The 21,366-nt window shown below is 48.5% G+C and overlaps 1 protein-coding gene across 3 annotated transcripts; it reads right to left on the bottom strand.

The window, feature by feature from the left end:
- Positions 1-1,444: 1,444 nt before the first annotated feature.
- Positions 1,445-21,051, bottom strand: Strip1 (striatin interacting protein 1). 3 transcript variants are annotated; one of them, XM_037206987.1, is made up of 21 exons: positions 20,842-21,051; positions 17,508-17,577; positions 16,733-16,807; positions 16,274-16,408; positions 16,055-16,175; positions 14,623-14,685; positions 13,361-13,467; positions 13,125-13,252; positions 10,605-10,787; positions 10,060-10,277; positions 9,125-9,190; positions 8,956-9,019; positions 8,007-8,078; positions 7,415-7,489; positions 7,125-7,222; positions 5,899-6,025; positions 5,586-5,686; positions 4,817-4,883; positions 4,251-4,355; positions 3,504-3,708; positions 1,445-2,377 (listed from the first exon to the last, which is right to left on the bottom strand). In XM_037206987.1, exons 1-21 carry the CDS (start codon positions 21,019-21,021, stop codon positions 2,130-2,132), a joined length of 2,508 nt encoding a protein of 835 aa, XP_037062882.1. In that variant the 5' UTR covers positions 21,022-21,051; the 3' UTR covers positions 1,445-2,129. The 3 variants fall into 3 exon arrangements, with proteins under 3 accessions (XP_037062882.1, XP_028735254.1, XP_037062883.1); XM_028879421.1 differs by having other exon boundaries at positions 14,623-14,691; XM_037206988.1 differs by lacking the exon at positions 20,842-21,051 and adding an exon at positions 20,638-20,732 and having other exon boundaries at positions 14,623-14,691.
- Positions 21,052-21,366: the final 315 nt, after the last annotated feature.

A 21,366-nucleotide genomic window follows, 5' to 3' on the forward strand; every position in this document is an offset into this window, starting at 1 on the left:
AGATGAGATGATAGCAAGAAACTGGGTTGTCTCCAAGCCGCTTACACACAAGGACCTGGGTTCTAAGGGCCAACATGCCAGTAACACACCACAGTTGTGAGAAGCCGTTTTGCTCCCTTCCTTGGGGCCCGGCCTGAATCTAAAGATGAAGGGACTCACGTGCCCAGGCTCAATGGCCTCATGTGATTTTCTGTAAGGCAGAAAGAGTCTGGGGAAGTCTTCAAAGAGAAGGGGGGCTAGGCAACGCCTCAGGCTAAACAATTTCAGAGACCTAGATGCATGTTGGAGTAAGAATGTGAAAACCCACCTTCCCAGCCTGAAATCTCAGCATCTGTGTTTCCTCTAAGTTCCAGCAAGCAGCAGCAGATTCGCCAGGCACACAAGAATGACAGGACTTTTTTGTCCTGTGCAGGTTACTTTAGAGGAAAAGAGCCAGTCATGGGGACTTTCCATCCCATAAAGCTATGTGACTTTGAGTTCTGACCTTTCCACCTGACTATTACTAACCATGCAGCCACATTAAAGCACAGCCTGAGGCTCAGCAGGCCACAGCCCAGCAGGCATTGAATCTAAATACCAAGACAGACTTGCCCTGGAATATTTCCTTTATCAGTCAAGACTCTCCCCATTAGAGATTTAAGACCTCTTGCATGTTGCCTACAGGGAGCTTCTAGGAATTATGAAAAAGCAGCTCTGTCACTAAAGTCATGAGGAGGATGAATCTGAAGGAAAAGAAGGTTGAGGCAGACATGATCAGGTACCTGAGCTGAGTGAGGTCCCAGGACTCAAACCGACACATTTCCCTTGTTTCTCCCTTAGCTATAGGAGCCACACGCTCTGCACCATTCTCCCACCATGAAACTCCTGAGAGCACACAACTTTCCTCTTTGTCCCAAACACCTCTGTTCCAATGAAGACCCAATCAGCTAACCCTTTAACCTAGCACTAACAGGCTTGACTGAAGACAGCTCCAGAGTGTGATCCTGAGAAACCTGGGGTTTCTACAGAAGCTACAGCAAGGCCAGTAATTCAGAATCCCAGGACTCAGAACCCTAAAGCAATCCCAGACTGCTGTGGGTAGATAACGGGAGTATCAACTTCTCCTTCCCTCTACGATAGGAAAGGCAGGCAGACAAGACATAAGTGGATGGTCTATCATACTGGTGGGAAGTGGCACTTGGAGAACTGGAGATTTTTAGACCGTGTTTCTGAGAGAGAATCTCATGGAGCCTAGGCTAGCCTTGAACTATGTAGACGAGGATGGCCTAGAACCTCTGACTCTCCTGCTTCCACCTCTCGAGTGCTGAGATTCCAAGTGTGGACCACCATGGCTGGTTGATGTGGTGCTGGGGACCAAACCCAGGGTCCTTACCTGCTAAGGAAGCACTCTACCCCTGAGCTACATCCCTAGCCTCTAGAGCCTGTATATAGACAAGGCAACAGGGATAGTTTTGCTTTCTTTTAATGTAAACAGAATACACAAACACATAAAAACCCCACCATGACACAAGAGAACACACAGAGTTTTATATATTTACAGGCCATGGCAATATGAGGAAACTGGCATATCTGACTTCAGGAAGCCTTGCTCTATCTTCGATCATATCCAAAGCCAGGCTGCAGAAGCTGTGGTATCTATCACTTCTGGACAAAACTCAGCAGGATGCTGGAATGGCATCGATACCCCCAGAGCACAACCAAGGTGCCGACTTTCTGTTCTTGGCCCTCACACCAGCCCCTCCTTCTTGACCAGCTGACATGCCAAAGCTGCTCAGGAGTCAGTGTGACCTTGAGATTCAGCTGTCAATGAGAAGGGATTCAAGGCCCATCTCAGCTTTTCCCAGCCTAGGGCTAACTGTGAAACGGGTTGCAATCAATCAGATCCAAGAGGGGAGGGTAGAAACTGGGCATGTGGAGGAAGAGTAGATCCCAGCTTGGAGATGACTGCTCCTGAGTAGGATCCTGGGAATCAACCAGAGGCCAACCTAGATTTACTCACAGGCCCAGGGCTGGCTGTGGAGGACTCAATGGAGCTGTGCTGCCACCTGGAGGGCAATGTGGGCACTGCAGCAATGATGAGGCCAGTCCCTCGGTGTGATGAGATCACGGTCTCTTTCAGTCCTCCTCCCTCACTGCAGCAACTCTTCCCAGGAAATGGGCTTAGAGAAGACCTCCCTTTCTAGCCACAGGTCATAGTTCATTTGGAAGTCCTCAGGTAGATCTACCCGCTGGCCCAAGACGCTCTGCAGGCAATTGTCCACTGGCAAGAAGTCAGGGTTGCTGTGGGTCCGGTCATAGCGCCGGGCATTGAAGCGTTCGATGTTGGCACGAAGGGCACACTCCTCTGCCTGGAAGTCCCAAGGCCGGGCATCAAGATCTGGACAAAGCAGGAAAACTCAGTTAGGAGTCCAGCCCTATAGCAGCTCCCCATGAGTAAGAGTGTGATCTTTAGCCAGGAGATCACCTCCAAACCCATCCTCAGGAAGATGAATAGAAATTCTTTCCCAGAAGCAAAAGATAAGCAAATGTACGGAGAAAACCCAGACCCACTGAGAAAGAGCCTTGCTCCCCAAACTCTGCAGACCAGATGGGAGAGCCCCTGGAAAAAGCATTTTCTAAACCTGAAGTCTCCTTGGTTCTGGGGACAGAGGCCTGAGACTGCCTCATTTGCCCCCTCTCACCTCCCTGACAAGACATCACGTGCTCTTGGGCCCAGATGCTGGGTGTAGTGTTGCAGTATTGTGACTGTGACAATGTAACTCACAGCAACACCCAGAGACCAGTTAGACAGGAGAAGACACCAGAGGCCCAGAAACAGGAAGTGCCATGCTAAGGTCCATGGGCCAAGTGCAGCTGCCCTCTGTACCTGTGCAGTCTATTCTGACAGAGGGCACACTGAGGAGCACAGGCTTCTGTGTATGCTGGGATCTGCAGAGCAAGCCTTAGCGGGTACTGCGGGATCACACTCTGTCCCAGAGTCCTGGGCGTGACAGAGGCTGGCTGCCAGCAGACAGTGGGCTTTAAAAGAAAGCTGTGGACTATGGGACCAGGGAGGTGAGTGAGTGTCCCTTCTCTTAGTGTTTGACTTCATCCCTAAGGGAAGTAAGAAGCTAATCAGGAATGTACTCAGGAGGCAACAGTAGAGGGTGGGTATGCTGAAAAGATTACAGGAGCCAAACCAGAGGCAGACAGAGGGGCGAAAGTACAATCAGAGCCAGTGGGGAGCTTTGGATTTAGGCAGCCAGAAGGCAGTTGCAGTAGGGATGAAGAGGGGCAGAATGTTCTGGCAATTTCTAGAAAAGACATAATTTAGAGTGAAGGGACAGAGAAGCAGATGAGCCCAGACATTGAGCAGCTTTCCAAAGTCTTGCCTAGAGCTCCCACAAAAACTAAAGCCAGGCCCCTTTCTGTGCCTCAGGGCAGAGACAACTAAGGTCTCACAGGTGAGGAGTCAGTGTACCTTGTCCCACCTTTTCCCACTCCTGCTTCCCGAGTGGCCTCACCATTGCCATAGGCCCAGTCATCGTTCAGCCGATGCCGCACCTTCTGGTAGATGGCAGACATGGTCTTCATGTTGCTCTTGCGCCACTGTCGCCCCAAGTACTTGGTCTGCACTTTGAGCAGCTTCAGCACATAGAGCTGCATCATGGCCTGCTTCACCTTCAGGGCCCGCTTCAGGATGGGTGCCGACTTGAACACCACCAGCATCTGGGCAGGCATAGCAGCGGCCATGGTGAGCAAAGGAGTAAGTGTGTGTACCATCACCACAGTCACTTAACACTTCTGGGGTAGGAAACAGGGTGACAAACCATGCAGTTTCTCTTGAACTCACTGGTTTGCTGGTATACGGAGTTTTAATCACTAAAACCAGCAGAGCTACAGGCAAACCACAAAGGTTAGTCACCCTAATAATGGATCACTCTATAATCTCATTTCTGAGAATTCATGGACCTTCCCTGTCCCAAAAGCATCCCAGGGTTAAGGCGGCTCTCGGACTCCTGACTATCATTTCCCAGTCAGGACCAAGAGGCTACGGGAAAAGTATCTGTGAGGGTGGGTTTGTTTCAGAGCATGACTAAGGGTCTCTTCCAGCTTCCGGTTCTACTCAGCAAAGACCAGAAGTCTGCAGAACTGAATGAGGACAATGCTGCCTCACAAGCCCCACCCTGAGGTCTCCTTGTCCCAGGTGAGGGAGGCGCTGCATGTGGTACTGTTCTGTGAGTCCCAGGCTTGCTGCAGCACTGACTCACCATGGTCCTTGAATGTTTCCACTTCGTTAGCTTGTTCAAGATCCGAAGCAGATTGATGCAAGAGAAGAGGTTCCTCCAGCAGAACTGGTTGTTGTCACCAGCTTCCTGCAGGAAAAGCCAGGGACAATCACAACTCTCACCCTGGCTGCTCAGCAGTGTGCAGAGGCCTTCACAAATACACCACAGTTGGCCATGCTTCAATGTTTCTAGCACAAAGTCCTCTTGTCTCACAGCCAGTCAAGGGAAACTCCACCCCACAAGTTGACAGAGAAACAGCAACTCAACAGACTTTTCCTGCAGGAGATACGGCCCCGGACTTGGGTGGGAAGAAGCAGGCAGCTTGAGTAGGCAAGTTCTAGGTTAGTAGCCTGCAGAACATGCTCCCTGACTAACCCTAGCCCAATCCCCAACCATTCTGCTCTACAGCATCCCTCCCCCTGACTTCATGGCCATTTCTGGTACTTTAAAAGTCAAAGGTGACCTATTCTGGAAGACACCTCTATCTTTGTGTTGGGGGAGGCAACCCTCATACCCAAGGGATAGCCAGGGGGATCCCAGCCACTCACCAGACTCTCTGCAGTTAGCTCTGGAAGCTCGTTCACCACACAGTGAGGGTAATCCAGGACAGAAATGCTGCAGAATGCAAGAAGACCCAGGTGCTCACCGTGAGCAAAGGCTGGGTCTGCCAGAGTAGCCATGATTGATGTGAAGCAGAAGTCGGAATCTACCTTGCTTGCTCTGCCTCAGTTCCCCTGACTGCTGAGGAAATGTCTGCTACAATACATGTATTGTACATGTACAGTTTCCCTGCGACTGGACCGGTGAGTCTAATGAGTGGCTGTAGGGTGCAGACACTACCGCAGCTTTCCCGTTACACGAGTCTAGAGGTGAGGCTCAGGACAACTGATTTAGACCAAGCCCTCCCTCTGAGAAGGCACAGCTAGGCGGACGCTTCCCTTGTGACGACGGCTCACATGGATAAGCAGGTGCCATCAGGTACAGCTGGCACAGGTGGGTATTAAGTATCAGACAAAGCTTTACAGTGCACAAAGCCAGCTCCTTACAGAGAACTGGGAGGGGAAAGGGAAGAAGGACAGAAGTGGTAGCGAGGACGATTCTAGAGCCTAGGATGAGAGCTCCTGGTCAAACACAAAGTCACTAGACTAGCTAGCCTCAAAACTGACACACTGTCATTTCACTTTGTCTCCTGATGTCAACCAAGTGTTGACTCATACATGCTCAGAAAAATGTCTGCTGAACAGTCTCAGTGAAGAGACCTGCTGAAGTCCTGCCATCCGGCTCTACCACCCTTTCTTGGTCCCTGGTCCTCCTCACCTGTTCTTGGCAGTGATGTAGGACATGATGTTTTGATTGAAGAACTTCAGGATCAAAGGGATGCAGTTGGCGAAGACCAGGTGCTGGGCCATGTATTCAAACTGAAACCAACAGAAGAAACTAAGCATGCCTCTTGGGACCGTATTCTCTTTTCTCCAGAGACAAAAAGCCTTGGCTGGAGAACCTCACATTAGAATGCTCATGCAGAGCTCCAGGGGGCTCAAAAGCCAAGCCCTATTCTCTTGGGCTAGGGGAGCAGCAGGGCCCGAGGCGCTGGCCCAGTGCACCGGCAGGCGGGCAGACCCACGGGTACCTGGTAGACATGGTTCAACTTAAAGTGCTTGAGCAGCAGCAGCAGCACGGCAGAAATGGCCTTGACGATGACCTCTTTGTGGCGGTTCACGTCCACCCCCAGCTTCATGCTCTGCAACACTGTGGTGCTAGAAACACAAGTGCCTGGTGAGTCACCTTCCTCCCAGGTGTCCACAGTGGGGACGGATTCCAGAACCCTCCGGCGAGGGCCCACAGCCCGCAAACACTTCAGAGGTCAGCCTTAGGCCATCTGCCCAGCTCCCAAGAGACCCGGTTTGGCGGCACAATTTCCATCTTCCCATGATCTGCCCAACACATTCTCAGTCCCTTCCTCTGCCTCTCCTCCAAAAAGGAACTTCTTTCCAAATTCTCCCTAAGCTTTGGCCACCCTATTAACCTGAATTCCCCAAAGTATGTTCTGTGGAAAACCAGTATGTGGAGAAGTTTCACTCTACAGTGCTGTGATGAGGGACCCCAAAGTCGGATAAATTTAGGAAGCACTGTCATATCAGTTTCTTAATTCAGGACTTCTCACTGCAAATCTTCAGAAGAGGAAATGCAGTATTTGATCATATTTCCTAGGACCATCCAGATGACCTACTGTTCAGTGAACCTCCCTCTGGTATGAGCCAATCCCTGCCTCCTCCCTCACCTGGCCACCATCACCAGCCAGGGCGGGATCCGCTCAGAACAAGGTGGTCCTAGCCTGAGAGGCGAACCAGGTGTGGGCCTGGGTCCTTTCTCAACATAGAATATGACCTTAGAATAGACTTCGGGCTGTTCTCCCCCATGAAAAGACCTGTTAGCTAAAGAGGAAGGACCCCTAAGAGTTTCACCCTCTCTTCTGAGATGTTTGCCAGGAGTCAGTCTGCCAGTTCACTGGCCAGGAGAGACTCCACCAGCACGGGCTCTGACCAGAAGTTACCCCTCCCACTCAGGGGGTGCCAGCCACATGGCTCTAGAAGGGCTCTGGGAAAGTCTACTGCCCCATCTATTTTACAAAGGAAAACTGGCATTCCTAATTTACTTAGAAGTTCACTCGGTGACAGTCTGTGCTGGGGTTCTGGCTAAGTCATCTCCCCACCTAGGGAAACTTATGCAGTAGTTTCCTTCGTCTGAATCAGAAATGCCCTAGACTTAACCAGCAGCAAAGCTAGGCCAACCAAAGAAACCAACCTGAAAAACACTGGCCCTCTCCCTCTACCTATCCATAGCACTGACACTCACGGCATCTCTTCAGGCAGAACATCTGCCAGGATGTTGATTGAGTCCGTTTTGGCTTTTGATGTGGGAGCTGCAGCCAGTAGGATCTTCAGGAGGGCAATCTGGGAAAAGCAGACCATTCAGATGGGCATCAGAGGCCAGGGTCATAATGGAGCAAGCCCTGAAAAGTGGAACTCCTGCAGGTCTGCAGGGGGCAGGAGCCTTGTGGGGTGAAGGGGACCAGCCTATGGGGTATCTCACCACAGGTGCCTACTGACAGGCCCCGAGAGAGGTCCCAGACCCAGAGCACTCACCATATACTGAGGCAGGCTGGGGAGTAAGCCTTGGTAGAGGGTTTCTGCAGGAACTTGCTCAACTTCCTCTTCTCCCTTTAATACAAAGTCACAAACACAAACCTATGTCCAGGCTACACTCTCCTGAGCCCGAGTCTCTAAGCATCCAGGTGAAGAGGGACGCTGATGACAGCGTGCCGGAAGCGTCACTTGGGACAGTGTAGTCAGTTCTTACTGTAACGCTCTTCCTAAGGCCCCACAGCCACGCTGCTAGCAAACACTGGTAACCCCAGCACTGCTTAGGCCGAGACAGGCGTTTGAGGCCAGTCTGAGCTGTATAGCAAGGCCATCTGGGTTACAGCTAGATGCTATCAAACCAACAAGTAAATAACAGAGAAGGTACTAGTCTATCATTGCTGTTCTGTTACAGGCAGGGAACAGAGCATCAAGAGGTCAAGTTTTGTGCTCAAGTTGCCATTCAGGGACTGAGAGAGTAGGACATGGACCAGAATCTCTTCAAGGAGAGGCCGAGCCCTGGAGCAGCTTTGTGGGCCAGGCCCCACTCAGAATGAGAGCAGTTGGGGACTCCATGGCTGTAGACATCTTAACTCACCCCTGAGAGAGGAGAGCGAAGGAATTCCTCCTCCATCTGTGCCTGGACCTCTGCAATCGATGTGTACTTGTGCTGAAGAGAGGCAGGAGAAGATGCTGAGAAAAACACCCTTAATTCTCTGGCCACACTCCCCCCTACACACACACTGGCAAAGACCCACGATTACTCTGGTCTTCTGAGAGAGGGCTAAGTCACAGCAAAGATTCCCTAATGAAACTGCAAACTTCTAATAGCTTCCTAAGGAGGCATCTATTCTGACAACCTCTGTAAAAAGCCCATAGTCAATTAGTAAAAAGCAAACTGAAGTGGAGGAAAGGGCTTTCAATAACAAAAAAGACAGGAGAAGACATTAGAGGCCAAACTGTGTACTCAAAAAGCCTATCTGCTGAGACCACTTGTCATTACCAGTTTCAAATCTGGACTTAAAAATATTACAGTCCAGATACATAAGAAGCACACTCCTCCTGATCCCTCACAGCTCTGCCCATACCCCCCCACCCCCAGCAGTGAGCACAGGAGAAAACAAGTTGGTCTTGGCCCCAGCCCTATCTTTAGATTCCACCTGCCTGCCTGCTGAGAGCCTGTGTCCTGTCTGCCTGCAGCCCTCTAGGACTGGGTAACCGAGCCTGCTTGATTTCTAAAGCATGCTCTTAGCACACCACGATGGTGCTCATACCTCGTTCCCCAATCTTCTATAAACAGCAAAGCTGACAATGTCATCTCCACCTGCGACTCCTCTCGAACCTTAGAGCTTGGCTAAGGAAAAGGGAAGGCTACTTACAGGCTCCTTAACTCTACGACTGCTATCTAACACATCTCCAAGAGGTCACACTTAAGAAGAGTGCTTCCCAGGCTCTTGCTGGCAGACAATAATCCCGAACAGCTTGTCCCTTCTCACTTTATTCACCTGGGACCAAACAAGGCCAAAAGTTCCCTTCGGGTCACTTACTTGTTTCAGTGTCTTGATGCTTTCATGGATTGGCCTTGGCAGCCCCACCACTGTGCTGGTGTCACTGGGGAATAAAGAAGGCCTTGTGCTGAGCCCAGACGTCCACGCGCCTGTCCGCTGCCCTAAGGCCAGGCGAATGGACTTCAAAAGGAACTCAGGTCATACTCACCTGCCTAGAGTGTAGCCTATGAACTTGCTGCGGCTGGATTCAAGGAACATCTCAATGTCTTTCTCTCTACCAAAGAAGCAGGGACAGATTTTATCAAGTACTGTCTCAAGGTGTGCAACTGTCACAGGCCTGTGTTCTAACAGACAAAGCATTTCCAAACTGTGATTCCAACACAAGGAAAGATCTCTTACAATAAGGGGAAAAAATCTGAATTCCAGCTACTTTGATTTTTACATAATTTTGTCGGGTTCATAAACTTAAAGTATGTTTATATTTCTATAATATGCATGTCCAGCTGACTCAAAATCAGGGAGGTATATTAAACTTAAAAGCACAGTTTATTCAAACAATAGTAATATTTAGTACTTTCAAACACTAAGAAGTGTAAGAGATAAACGAATGGTTTATGTTCTTGTCTCAATAGAAACGCCTTGGCTTTTGGGTGACCTGTTCTACATTCTTCTCACACACCCCAGAAAGCTGAGGACTTACCCCTTTTACATCAGCTCATATACACAGCTACTCATTAAGCTGCTGCCTATAAAGATACACATCTCCAGCTACCTCCCCATCTACTGACACACCCAATGATACTGTTCAATGCATTAAGTGGTTTTCTGAAACTCTTCATCTATCATTTTTATATAAAAAGCCATATACAACTCCAATATGAGTGGGGATAGGTTTGCCTAGATACACATTTTATTTTTTCCCTTTCTCTCTTCACTATCAAGTTTGATCAGTTTAAATTACTGACACAGGAGTTGCACAAGGGTTATTTCGTGTGACATCAGCAAAACCATCCTCCCAGACATGCCCAGGATAGCACAGGACAATTTAAGGTTATCTTAGCCTTGCAGAAGAGCTTAGGTCCACACTGGCCTGAGGATATGAGGGCCCTCACTTCAAGACGATTCTAGAACTCTGAGACTCACCTGACCTTGGGAGCCCAAGGGAGCCCTTTGGGGCAGGTAAGTCTGTCAGTCTGAGGGTGCTGCAGTGGGGGAGGCATCACCTCATCTCGCTCAAGGGGAAAAGTCTCCCCCTCCAGGCTGTTGTCATCGTCATTCTCCTCCTCCTCTTCTCGAGAGTCATCAGCCTTATAGGGATCCCGTTCATTGAAGGCATCTAAATTGTCCTGCTTTATCAGAGCCTGAAAGCACAGGGAAGGGGGCTGAGAACGCTGGACAACTAACGAGATGATGGCAGAGGGAAACAGTTCAGAGGAACAAAAGCTGTCAGACAGGGAGCTGGGAACACAGAGAAGGAGCTGGGACTAGAACAAAATGACAAGTCACTTCTTGCTCCAGCGCCTCAAGAGCTGCCACCATCTAAGTATCCACTATCCACTGGGCCTGGAGCTGGAGACAGTGTCCTTGCCATGGACTCCTCTGATCAGCCTGATAGGAGCATGCGCTCGCGCCCTACCCCGTGTGCACTCTGAGATCTCTCGGGAGTCCTGGGCCCTCTGTTGCCTCACCTTGTGCTCCCGTCGGCCCCGTTTCTGCTGCTGCTCAATCAGGTCTGAGGCAGAGGCTGGTGGAGAGGCAGCCCTCATATTTCGGATCACCTTGATGCTGTCCTCAGGCAGCGGGGGAAGGCCAAGGAGAGTACGCTTCTCAGCCTTCATGCTCTGCAGCTCCTCAAAGCCACCCAGTGTACACTGTGTAAAATGGGGGTGCAGGGCCTAGGTCACCATGTCCTTGTTGATACCACTATACTAAAAAGCATGCAAGACACCATCAGAACCCAAGCCTTTATAGAGACCCACATAGCCCCTTGGACAAAATACTAAAGCCATCCAAGGAGAATTCAGAGCTCTCTCTACAAGGAACAAGAGAAGAAGAGCAAGGAAAGAATGAAACACCAGCTGGTGGAAGCTGGCGCAGGATACATATAATTCTGTACATATGATATAGTCTCTAATTTTAAAAAGAAGCAGATTGAGCAGGGTGTGGTAGCACAAACTGATGAGCCCAACTCTTCTGAAGCTGAAACAGGAGGATCACCAAAATTAGAAGAAGTCCAGCCTAGTGGACATAGCAAGTTCCAGGCTACTCAAGGCTACAGAGAGACCATGTCTTTAAACCAACCAACCAACCAAAGTAGTAGAGCCAGTTCTTACAAATGTCAGCTGACTGATGCTTCAAAGCTGTGCATGTCAGTCTTCCAAACAAAACTAAAACCTACTGTGCGTTGCTCAAATAAAATAATATACTAAAAAAAAAAAAATAAAAACCTCTCTAAATTCACTAGAAGATCAAGCTCCAGCCCCATAGTCACTGCGGTTACTCAGTGTCTGAGTAACTCAGCTTTCCTCTCAGCCTGAGTGAGGCTTCCTGAGGAACCAGCAGGTCTGGTCAAGATAAAGCTTGTACAGACCCTGAGAGGCTCGAAACTCACTGAACTCTGGCTGCAGAGTAAAGGGAAGACCCCACTTAGCACAGTGCTCCTCCTGGAGAGAGGGCTCCCTGCTTGCCCTGGGCTTGATATCTGACAATGCCCCATGCTAAGTGTGATGGCCAGCCCACCCAGCATCTACTCCCTCCCCGTACAGAAACAATCCATTTCACAAGACACCCTCGGGAAATAGGCTAGCTAGAGGCTCACTCTTGCTTCCTTCAAAAGACATCTTCCTGGGTTGGAGAGAGAGCTCCACTGTTCAAAGTTAAGCTCAACCCAGGTAACAACAAGTCATCTGCCCACTGGACTATGACTACATCAGTTCTATCTTTGCCTCAAACCACTTTTATAAACACAGGTTTGGGAGCGGTCTCCAAAGAGGCATCTTGTTCAAGGATGGCACTGCTGTGTGATTAGAAATGGCTTTAACAAAAGCCGGGAACCAATCTAGTATGACACAAAGGCCATGTCATGCCTACCCCTACTCAGCACTTTTTCCCCCTTGAGACAAGGTCTTACCATGTATCCCTTGCTGTCCTAGAACTCACTCTGTGGACCAGGCTGGCCTCAGACTCACAGAGATCCGCCTGCCTCTGCCTCCTGAGTGCTAAGATTCAAGTTGTGCACCACCATGCGCTGTATTTCTTTTTCATCTCTTTTCTGGAACTTTTTAAAAACTGAGCCTGGGAGCTATACTGATGAGGCTGAGGCAGGAATATTTCAAGTTTAAGGCCAGATCTTGTGTGAAAATAAAAAGTAAACAGCTGAGGACATGGCTCAGTAGGTAAGAGCACTTGCTTCAAAAAGATGAGGATATGAGTTTAAATCCCTAGTACCCAGGTTAAAAAGCTGGAGAAGTCACACATTAGCCTGTAACCCAACAGAATCAAGGGGTTTGCTGGCTGCCATCTTAGCACCAGGTTCAGGTAGAGATCCTGCTATAAGGGAATACAGCGAAGAATGACAGAGCAGGAAACTCTGGTCTCTTGAGCATGGGTGTGTGCAGCTATACACACGTGTTCATGTACTACATACATGTACCAAATGCATACTCACATGCACAGGAAATAAGCAAATAAATAAAAAGTAAAAAGAACACCAGTGTAACTCAATGGAGTCTGTTTGCCTAGCATGCACAAAGTCCTAGGTTCAATCTGTAATACTACCAAACAAATATTTTTTAAACAAATTAGCTACATATTCACATAATTCAGTATTCAAAAAGAAACGTAGTTATTCATCATTATCCACGGGAGACTGGCTCCAGGAATTTCCCCTCACCCCCTCCCACAGGAAGATATCACATCCCTCAGAAGATGGAATGGTATTTGCATACAACTTGTGCATAACCTTCTGCAGGCTTGAAATCATCCCTAGATTATTTGTACTACCTAAAACTACATAAATCGTCGCTATACTAGTTAGGGAACAGTAACAACAAAGTCTGTACAGCAGTACAGATGCACACCTTATTCTATGACCTGTATTTGAATGCATACATGGATGAGAATCCACAGGTACAGAGGGCCAGCCGTACAAAGACGCCTCTTTCCTGCCTTGTCTCCTAGCATATAAGTGCCCCCAAGAAGATGCTCACCAATACAGTCTTCCAGAGCAGCAAGAGAACTTTCTTCATGGGGAAGTGGGGGGCATGGCCGCTGCAAAATTTGGTCACCATCCCAAATAGCATGATGGCAAATGGCTCGTTGTTGTACAGAGGGGAGCCTGGAAGTGATTCAAAGATATCAGGACCCCAAGCAGCAACAGGACCCACCCAAAGCCCTCCAGTCTCAGCTCCCAGGCAAGGCCTTATCAGGGGACCCCAGGTCCTACCCAGCTCAGCTCTGAAGGTCTGTCGCATCGTTCTCCACTCGGCCTTGTCACCCTCACAATCCTGGTGCACAGTCTCCACAATCAGGTACATGATGTTGAGCAGAACCCTGAGCACAAGAACCAGTTCATAAGAGAGTAAGACAGGGACCAAGGGGTACTCTCAGCAGGGAGTGGTGGTGTATGCTTGTAATAACAGTTCTTGAAAAGCTGAGGCAGGAGGGTCTCAAGTTTCAGGCCAGCCTGGTCTAGATAGTAAGCTCTAGCTTGGCCTAAATCATATATGGAGTCAGTCTCAAACAAACAAAAATGTGAAGAAGGAACCCTTGGGCTTTCTTTCTCACTTTCCTGGCTAAGATGTAAACACCCACGCATGTGGTAGGAGAAGGCTGTCATACAGAGAAAACCCAAGGAGAGAAGTGACACCTGAGGATTCTTGCTCAGGCAGAGCCTATAACTCATTCTGTGTCTCCAAACAGGAACAAGAATGGCCTAAAGAATGTACTGCCCTAAGCCTCCTGAAAAGAAAAACAGAACTGACTACAGTAAGTGACTGAGGTCAAAGCAGGCAGGATTACAGAAAGAGGGCAGAGTTTACCAGGAGAGTGGAAAACAGGAGGTGAAATGTGGAGATCCTGACTACAGTGAGGAGAACCACAGCTCAATTCCAAAACCAGATTTCAACCCTAAAGCACGGGAAGACGACCCTGTTCTTTAGCAGGGGCTATTCCTGTGCAGCCGGGAAGCGTTGGTATTGTCAGGATAACCCAACACAGATGGGGATCAATCTGTGTACAACGGGTGGTGGGAGTCCCAGAGCAACACCCTGGTTTCTGTCTACATATAAAATACTCTACAAACGGCCGGGCAGTGGTGGCGCACACCTTTAATCCCAGCACTTGGGAGGCAGAGGCAGACAGATCTCTGAGTTCGAGGCCAGTCTGGGCTACAAAGTGAGTCCCAGGAAAGACGCAAAGCTACACAGAGAAACCCTGTCTCGGGAAACAACAACAACAACAAAATACTCTACAACCAACTCCTTAGCAGCTCTATTAAGTGGCTTGACCTTGATTTCCCCTGGATTTTCCAGGTCCCTCCTCTCCCTTAAGATGGCACCTCATCAAGGCCTACTAACAACTCCCAGAGAGCCTATCACTTGAGCTGATTAGTGTGCAAAAGAAATGCACACACAGCTAAGAAATGCTCAGTCTTGTTCTGAGCTCACTCTCTGGCTGCTCAGGTACCAGACTTGCCGCTTGTCTCACCTCAGGTCTGTGCTGTCGGCCAGGGAGATGGCAGGCTTCCTCACTGCACTGCTGCATGCGGCACTGTTACTGCGGAGAGACCGAAATCAGCTTGACAGGCAAGGGGGGTAAGTGAGCCCCTGACGAGTACTGTCCCATCAGGCAACAAGATGCCAGTATGTTTAGGCTCTACACGAGACCTTAGGACACCACACTAGTTAAGAACTCAAGCCCTGGGTTGGAGAGACAGCTCAGAGGTTATGAGCACTGACTGCTCTTCCAGAGGTCCTGAGTTCAATTCCCAGCAACCACGTGGTGGGTCACAACCATCTAGAATGAGATCTGGTGCCCTCTTCTGGCCTGCAGGCAGAACACTGTATACATAATAAATAAATAAGTCTTTTAAAAAATTTCAATAAAGTACCTTTAAAAAAAAAAGAAAGAACTCAAGCCCTGAGCTGGGCAATGGTGGTGCACACCTTTAATCCCAGCACTCAGGAGGCAGAGGCAAGCGGATCTCTGTGAGTTTGAGGCCAGCCTGGGCTACAGAGTGAGTTCCAGGACAGCTGAGGCTGTTATACAGAAAAACCCTGTCTTGAAAAACCAGGAAAAAAAAAGAACTCAAGTCCTGGACCAGACTGTCAAGTCTCAAAGTATGAACCCTGGCTGTAGCTCTTATGTTTACTAGTTAGGCATACATGGCCAAGGTCGAGTCGACTTCTCTGTGTCTAGTTGTCTCATCTACAAAATCAGGGTGACATAGTACTTGAGTTATTAACATGATTTAGTAAACATAATGTCCTGAGAACAGTGCCTGAAGATGTAGTCCTCGGTGAGTGTTTTTAGTTACAACTATATTGATTTTAATTTTGTTGTTTGTTTTTGGATATGTTCTAAGTAGCTCTGGCTACCCTAGAACTCACTATGTAGACCAAACTGGACTCCAACTGACAGCAATCTCCCTTGCTTATGATGGCCATTGGTCTTAAACGACAGTAGCTGCCCTGTCCAGGGGACAAGTTTTGTTGTGCGCACGCGTCAGATCTGGGCTTGGTGTACTACTGAAGGGAAAACACAGAGGGAGCTCAAGATGAGAAGTTGAGCATTGCCTGCTAGGTACCAATGCTCCAGCATTGCAGACCACGTGAACCAGCACAGGAACCCATCACTTTCTATTACCATAGGAACCTCTCACCTCTCTCTATTATTATATTTTCTCATCTCTCTCTATTATATTATTTTCCAAGGAATCATTAAGCCGCTTCTCCATTATTTGTATGTTTCAAGCAGCCTGAGAACAGACCCTTCATCTTCAGTGACCTATCTACCTGTCTCAATGTTATTAGTTCTGTAAGCTCTGGCCCTCTTCCCACTACTCTCTCTCCCTCCCCTCTCCTCCCCTCCCCTCCCCTCCCCTTCTTCCCTATTAAAGCCCTTCAGCAGAAGTGCTCACTCTATTTCCATGTTCAGAAGCTCCACCAAAGCATTGAACGTGCCCACCTCCAGGAGCAGAAAGATGTTGTAGCGCATCCAGAACTGCACTTCTGCCTCTGAGCTGCATTCTCCAAAGGTACCTGCAAACACAGGCCACAGCTTACCAAGACCCGCATACATAACTAGGCACTGTCACTAGCAGGGGTACCGGGGGTCCCTGGGGACATCATCACAGTACCTTGGGCAACGTAGAGAATTGCACGGGCCACCTTAAGTCTTTTCTCCCGGGCAGTGACTTCCAAGCCATCCAGAAGCCTCATGGCGTGGGTGCGGTGCTGATTGGTATCCAGCTCGGTCCACTTCTTGTCTGTCACTGAAGGGCAGGAGACACTTATACCTGAACCCACATAACCCTCACAACAGAGTGGACTGTGTTTATCTTTCAAATCAGGACAATAACAGAACCAGAAAGACAAGTTACTCCCTCGTAAGGGTAGGGCCACACTGCTGTCTGGTGAATTGGAATTCCCATGAGAATGCCCAGAAGGCCCAGTCTACATGTCACATCTGGCCTTGAACTAGTTCAACAATTTTCTCATGTTCCTGTACGTCTTAGATCAGTTTGATGATGAAGAGAAACCCTGTACTCTCCTGATGCAGTGTGAAGAGAACGAAGAAGTGGGGGAAATGATCTCACCATGGATCCGGAAGTCCTCCTCAAAGCATTTTCGATTCATCAGGAATTCTGGTCCTTCTGTATAGCTGTAAAGCTCTGTCAAAGAACAAAGTCTCCTCACCATTACCACACTCCACATCAGTTCTCACATAGAGCAGAGGAAGTAAGGCATTCTACTCTACTCCTTCGTAAGTCACAGTGATTTTCAGGCTACTCTTTCTAATTACTGAGTGGGGAAGGCCTTAGTGTTCTGAGGCACTCGACAGAGGTAACACTGGCCACTTTGAACTGGAATGTCAGTGGAGCATAAATCTGGGCATTTCTAGTATGGTATGCATTAGACTGCTGTGTCAGAGGCTGCTCATCACCCTGAATATGTCTTTAGTGTCACCTCCTGAATAAGGATCATGAAGGCTGGAGAGGCAGCTCATGCTGTCCTCATATTATACACCAATAACACTAACAGTGACAGATGTGCAAAGATTCAAGCACAGTTGCCAGCATTCCTGTGACTCACTACTGTGTGAGAGATCACTGTCCAGTTGGTGTACGGCAAGGAGCACCTTAACTGCCTTACCCAGAGACTGGGCAATAACCAATTCAGCTGACTCCAAACAAGATCCTTCGGGGAGATAAAGGACAATTCAAAATTACAAGACATGTGTCCAAGCTAAATAGCTAATCGATGTTTTATATACCATTGATAGGAATAACTAGGGAAAAATGATATCCAGTCTTAATTTTCTGAAGACCCCAGTCAAAACTCCTGTAAAGGACACAAAGGTCTAGACCTTACCTGCAAGCTCTGCAGCCCACTTGTCTGTGTCAGCATACTCAAACTCCAGGTCTGGAGACTCAGAATAGCCCTGATGAATGGAAAGAACTTCGCATAAAGATCCTCCTGAGTGTTTCACAAAGGGATACACACAAATGCCTCAGAGACACTGTGGCACTACATGACATCACTGCCTCTATTTTTCTGATGTTTTATCACAGTATTTGGTCTCCTAGACTAGTTCAAGTCCTCTTTAAGCCCTCTCCAACACCCTGCATTTCACCGTCAAAGCACCTACTATAAACTATAATCATTCACTGGATTTCTTTTTTAATCATCTTCCTCTCCATGAGACCACAAGTACCTTGAAACAGAAATTCTGTGTTGTTGACCAATGATATCCATTACATAGCAGTTCAACATAAACACAAAATTTCTATTTTGTGCAACGGCTGACCATTCCATACAGTACTAAATATTTAGAAGTTTCACTTCTTTCTGGACCATGGGCTATAAACAGCTAAGGACAAAATGAGTATTGAAACCCGCAGTACCCTGTTCTTATCTCAATTTTTAGTGAGAACTAACAGACAGAGAAAGCAGAAATGGAACAGATTGGCCTCCCTCCCACACACAGGAGAGGATGCAATGACAATCTGTTAGAGATAGGTGATTCCTGAGAATGCGCCATCTTGGAAGACTTGTACTGGGAAGAGAGAAGCAGCAAGAAAAAACGGATGAAGGCAGTCTTGATTAAAATGTACTTGGAAGACCAGAGAGTACATTTCAGTGTAGGGCACCTAGTATGTGCTACCCTGGGTTTAATCTTCAGCACTGGGGGCTGGGGGGAGAAGCAAGTGAGATGGAGGGCGGGGTCAGGGAGTACCTTATAACAGATAACGACCACTGACAAAATGACATCCCTCAAACAGTAACTACTCCTTATTAATGGACAATAGTGGACACTTTCACAAGCTACTGAGTTTCTAGGCTAGGGATATAGTTCAGTGATAGAATGATTACCTAACATGTGTAGGGTCCTGGGTTCACGTCCCAGCACCACCAAAACACTATTAAAATCGACAGCAGCACACATTACTGAGGTTGAGTTTTTCATTTACAGAACAGGAATGACAAAAATCTGCTTGAACTTTTCTTATGACTTTTTTTTTTTTGCAATTTCATACATGTTGTATATATAATGCATTGTGATCACATTCACCACCAAATTCATTATTCTTTCTTATCCCCTCCCAATGTACTTATGTAGAGACAAGGTTTTACTGTGCAGCCCAGGCTGGCCTTGAACTCTGATCCTCCTTTCTCAGCTTCCTGTGTATTGAGACTAGAAGCATGCTTGGCTGCCTTGGCTATTTTTGAGGACTAATAAAGTCCTCCTATGACAGCCTCCCTGTCCCTGACACTGATCAGACTCCCAAACTACTGATTTCAGCTGTCACTAGAGGAAGTGTGCAGCATCAACATCTCTAATGCAAGGAGACAGATCTCTCTATTTGATGGGCCTTCCAGATGTTGACTTTGGTGAAATTAAAAGACAGAAAGAGGAATTAAAATGTATAATAGAGGTTGAGGATGTAGCTTGGCAGGACAGTGTTGGCCTAGCTTGCACAAGGCTCAGAATTTGATTCTCAGCATCACAGAATAATAAAAAAAAAATGCATAAAAGTATATTTATCTATTTTTCAGCTAGTTAGGAAAATGTAAAACTTCTTTACCTGCTGAGCCATCTTGCCAGCCCTAAAATATTTCTTAAAAAGATTGATTTTATTTATGCGTCTATCTGTATGTGTAAAGTGCATGTGTGCATGCAAGCTCCCATACGGGTTAGAAGGAGGGTACTGGATCCCTAGGAGCTAGAGTTGTGAGCTGCCCAATATGGGTGCTGGAATCCAAACTCAGGTCCTCTGAGAGAGCAGCAACTGCTTTTAACCACTGAACCATCTCTCCAGCCCCTTAAAACATTAAAAGAAAAGAAGTCTGGGAGTATAGTTCGATTCTCAGCATCCTCTTCAGAAAAACTGAACAAGTCTGGTCATTAAAGAAGGTGTACTCTTGTTGAGTGGTGGTGGCACATGCCTTTAATCCCAGCACTGGGGAGGCAGAGGCAGTCAGATCTCTGTGAGTTCGAGGCCAGCCTGGTCTCCTGAGTGAGTTCCAGGACAGGCTCCAAAGCTACAGAGAGAAATCCTGTCTCAAAACCCACCCACCCCCCCAAAAAATGTAGGCTCCAAACTTAAAACTTTCATACTCCTTCATACTTGAAAGATCACGGAGAAGTTGCCACTGATGATCCATTGTTCCACAATAAAAGATTCCTGAAGGGTCCATCTTCTGTTCTTTTCAAAAAGGCCACTCAAAGCTCAACCTCTCTACTCTGAGCTTGTTCATTTACAACGTGTTTTAGCAGGGTTTGAGCTTGCAACAAAAATGTTTGAGAGGAACTGATTTCAGAGCTCTAAAGACAGTATCATTAGTCTCTGGTTCGAGCTGGAGCATCAAATTTGGATAATGAGGGATTCCCTCTCAGTAAGTGCCTGACTGCTCATCACATTGGGAGTTGTCTCAGGTGGAGACTGCATAGTAAGTGCTCTGGGAATGAATGTGCTGATTAAGAAGCCCTAAAATGCTGCCACGGGTGTGTGTTCATTCATGAATTCTGCAAACGGAAGCAGTGGGAGGAATTTTAACTTGGGGTGAGGTGAATAGCTCGATACTGCTCAGGCAAAGGGAAGCACAGCTCACTAGCAAGGAGAATCCTGCGCCCTTTGTGTACTTCTGATCCTTAACAGTTCGGCATTCAGTGGGTTTACTGGGCATCCAAAACTACTTGTCAGTGTCTGCCCATGGCCTGACCCTGCACGGACTAAAGTTCGGAGGGAACTTGGTAAGCTCCCTCTCTGCTACTCTCACAACCTGGGGCCACGCAGCACTAGAGATACAAGCTCTGTTCTAAGCGCCCACAAAACTCTCCTGGGTCCCTTCGCTGACAACTGGCGTCGCCCACCGCCCGCCCAAGATTAGCGGCCGGAAATGATGAGGGGCTGAGAACTCATGCAGACCACCTACTCTGTACCCCGGGGCTGTGCCTCGGGCCGCGCCCCCAGGCGCAGACCGGCTGTCCCCCCAGTACCTTCCCCCGGGCCGCAGAGGAGTTCGTGGCAGTGCTCCGGGCTTCCAGTGTCTCCAGCAGCACGGTTCTCGGTAAAGTGACAGCCTCCCCCCGAGCCCGCCTGTCAAGCCACCCGGAAGCCCGGCTGGGCCCGGAAGCTGCCCTGGCCCCGCGACCCCCTCTGCCACCCGCCCAGGGGCAGCCTCGCCCCCCTGCAGCTCTGACCTCCGAGTCTTTGCGCTGGTTGCGGTTAAACTCTCGAGCTTTGCCCCCCGGCAGGAGTCCCGCAGCGGCCCTCGGCGCCCCGGGAGGAGGCTGTGCGGTGGTGGGCGGCGGAGGAGGTGGCGGCTGGGGCTGCTTGTTGTTCACAATCAGAGGGCCGGGACCGGCGGCGGCCGGCTCCATCTTGGCTGCTCCACACCCCCGGCTCAATTCTCGGACGGGCTCCGTCAGGCAACTCTCGCGTGATTTCCTCCAGGAAATTTCCCCAGTCGCCATATTCAGTGTGGCGGCGTGTGTGGAAAGCCGTAACTGTCAATCATCTTCAGGTCTTTCTCTTCGTCTTTTAGTTTCTCTTCCCTCCTTCCACTGGAACTAAGAGCCGTGCCATTGGGCTCGCAGGAATCCCCTGATCCGTGAGATTTAACATCTTCAGTTAATTTAGTTGTCTCTTCCTTTCTGCATGATGAAAGGGAAAATTAGGGAGACATCAGTGAACAAAGGAATCCCCTACCCATGGGTCTAGTTGAA

The sequence above is a fragment of the Peromyscus leucopus genome, chromosome 6, assembly GCF_004664715.2.
Source record: "Peromyscus leucopus breed LL Stock chromosome 6, UCI_PerLeu_2.1, whole genome shotgun sequence".
In the NCBI taxonomy this organism is placed as follows: domain Eukaryota; kingdom Metazoa; phylum Chordata; class Mammalia; order Rodentia; family Cricetidae; genus Peromyscus; species Peromyscus leucopus.

Bases quoted from the DNA above. Each gene is read 5' to 3' on its own strand.
- Strip1 (XM_028879421.1), bottom strand. From the start codon at position 21,021: ATGGAGCCGGCCGCCGCCGGTCCCGGCCCTCTGATTGTGAACAACAAG. The intron at 10,278-10,604 runs GTGAGGCAACAG...CTGTGCTTTCAG, and splicing joins GGGGCCGACGGGAGCACAAG to GCTCTGATAAAGCAGGACAA. The intron at 4,356-4,816 runs GTGAGTGGCTGG...CTTTTCCTGCAG, and splicing joins AGCTAACTGCAGAGAGTCTG to GAAGCTGGTGACAACAACCA.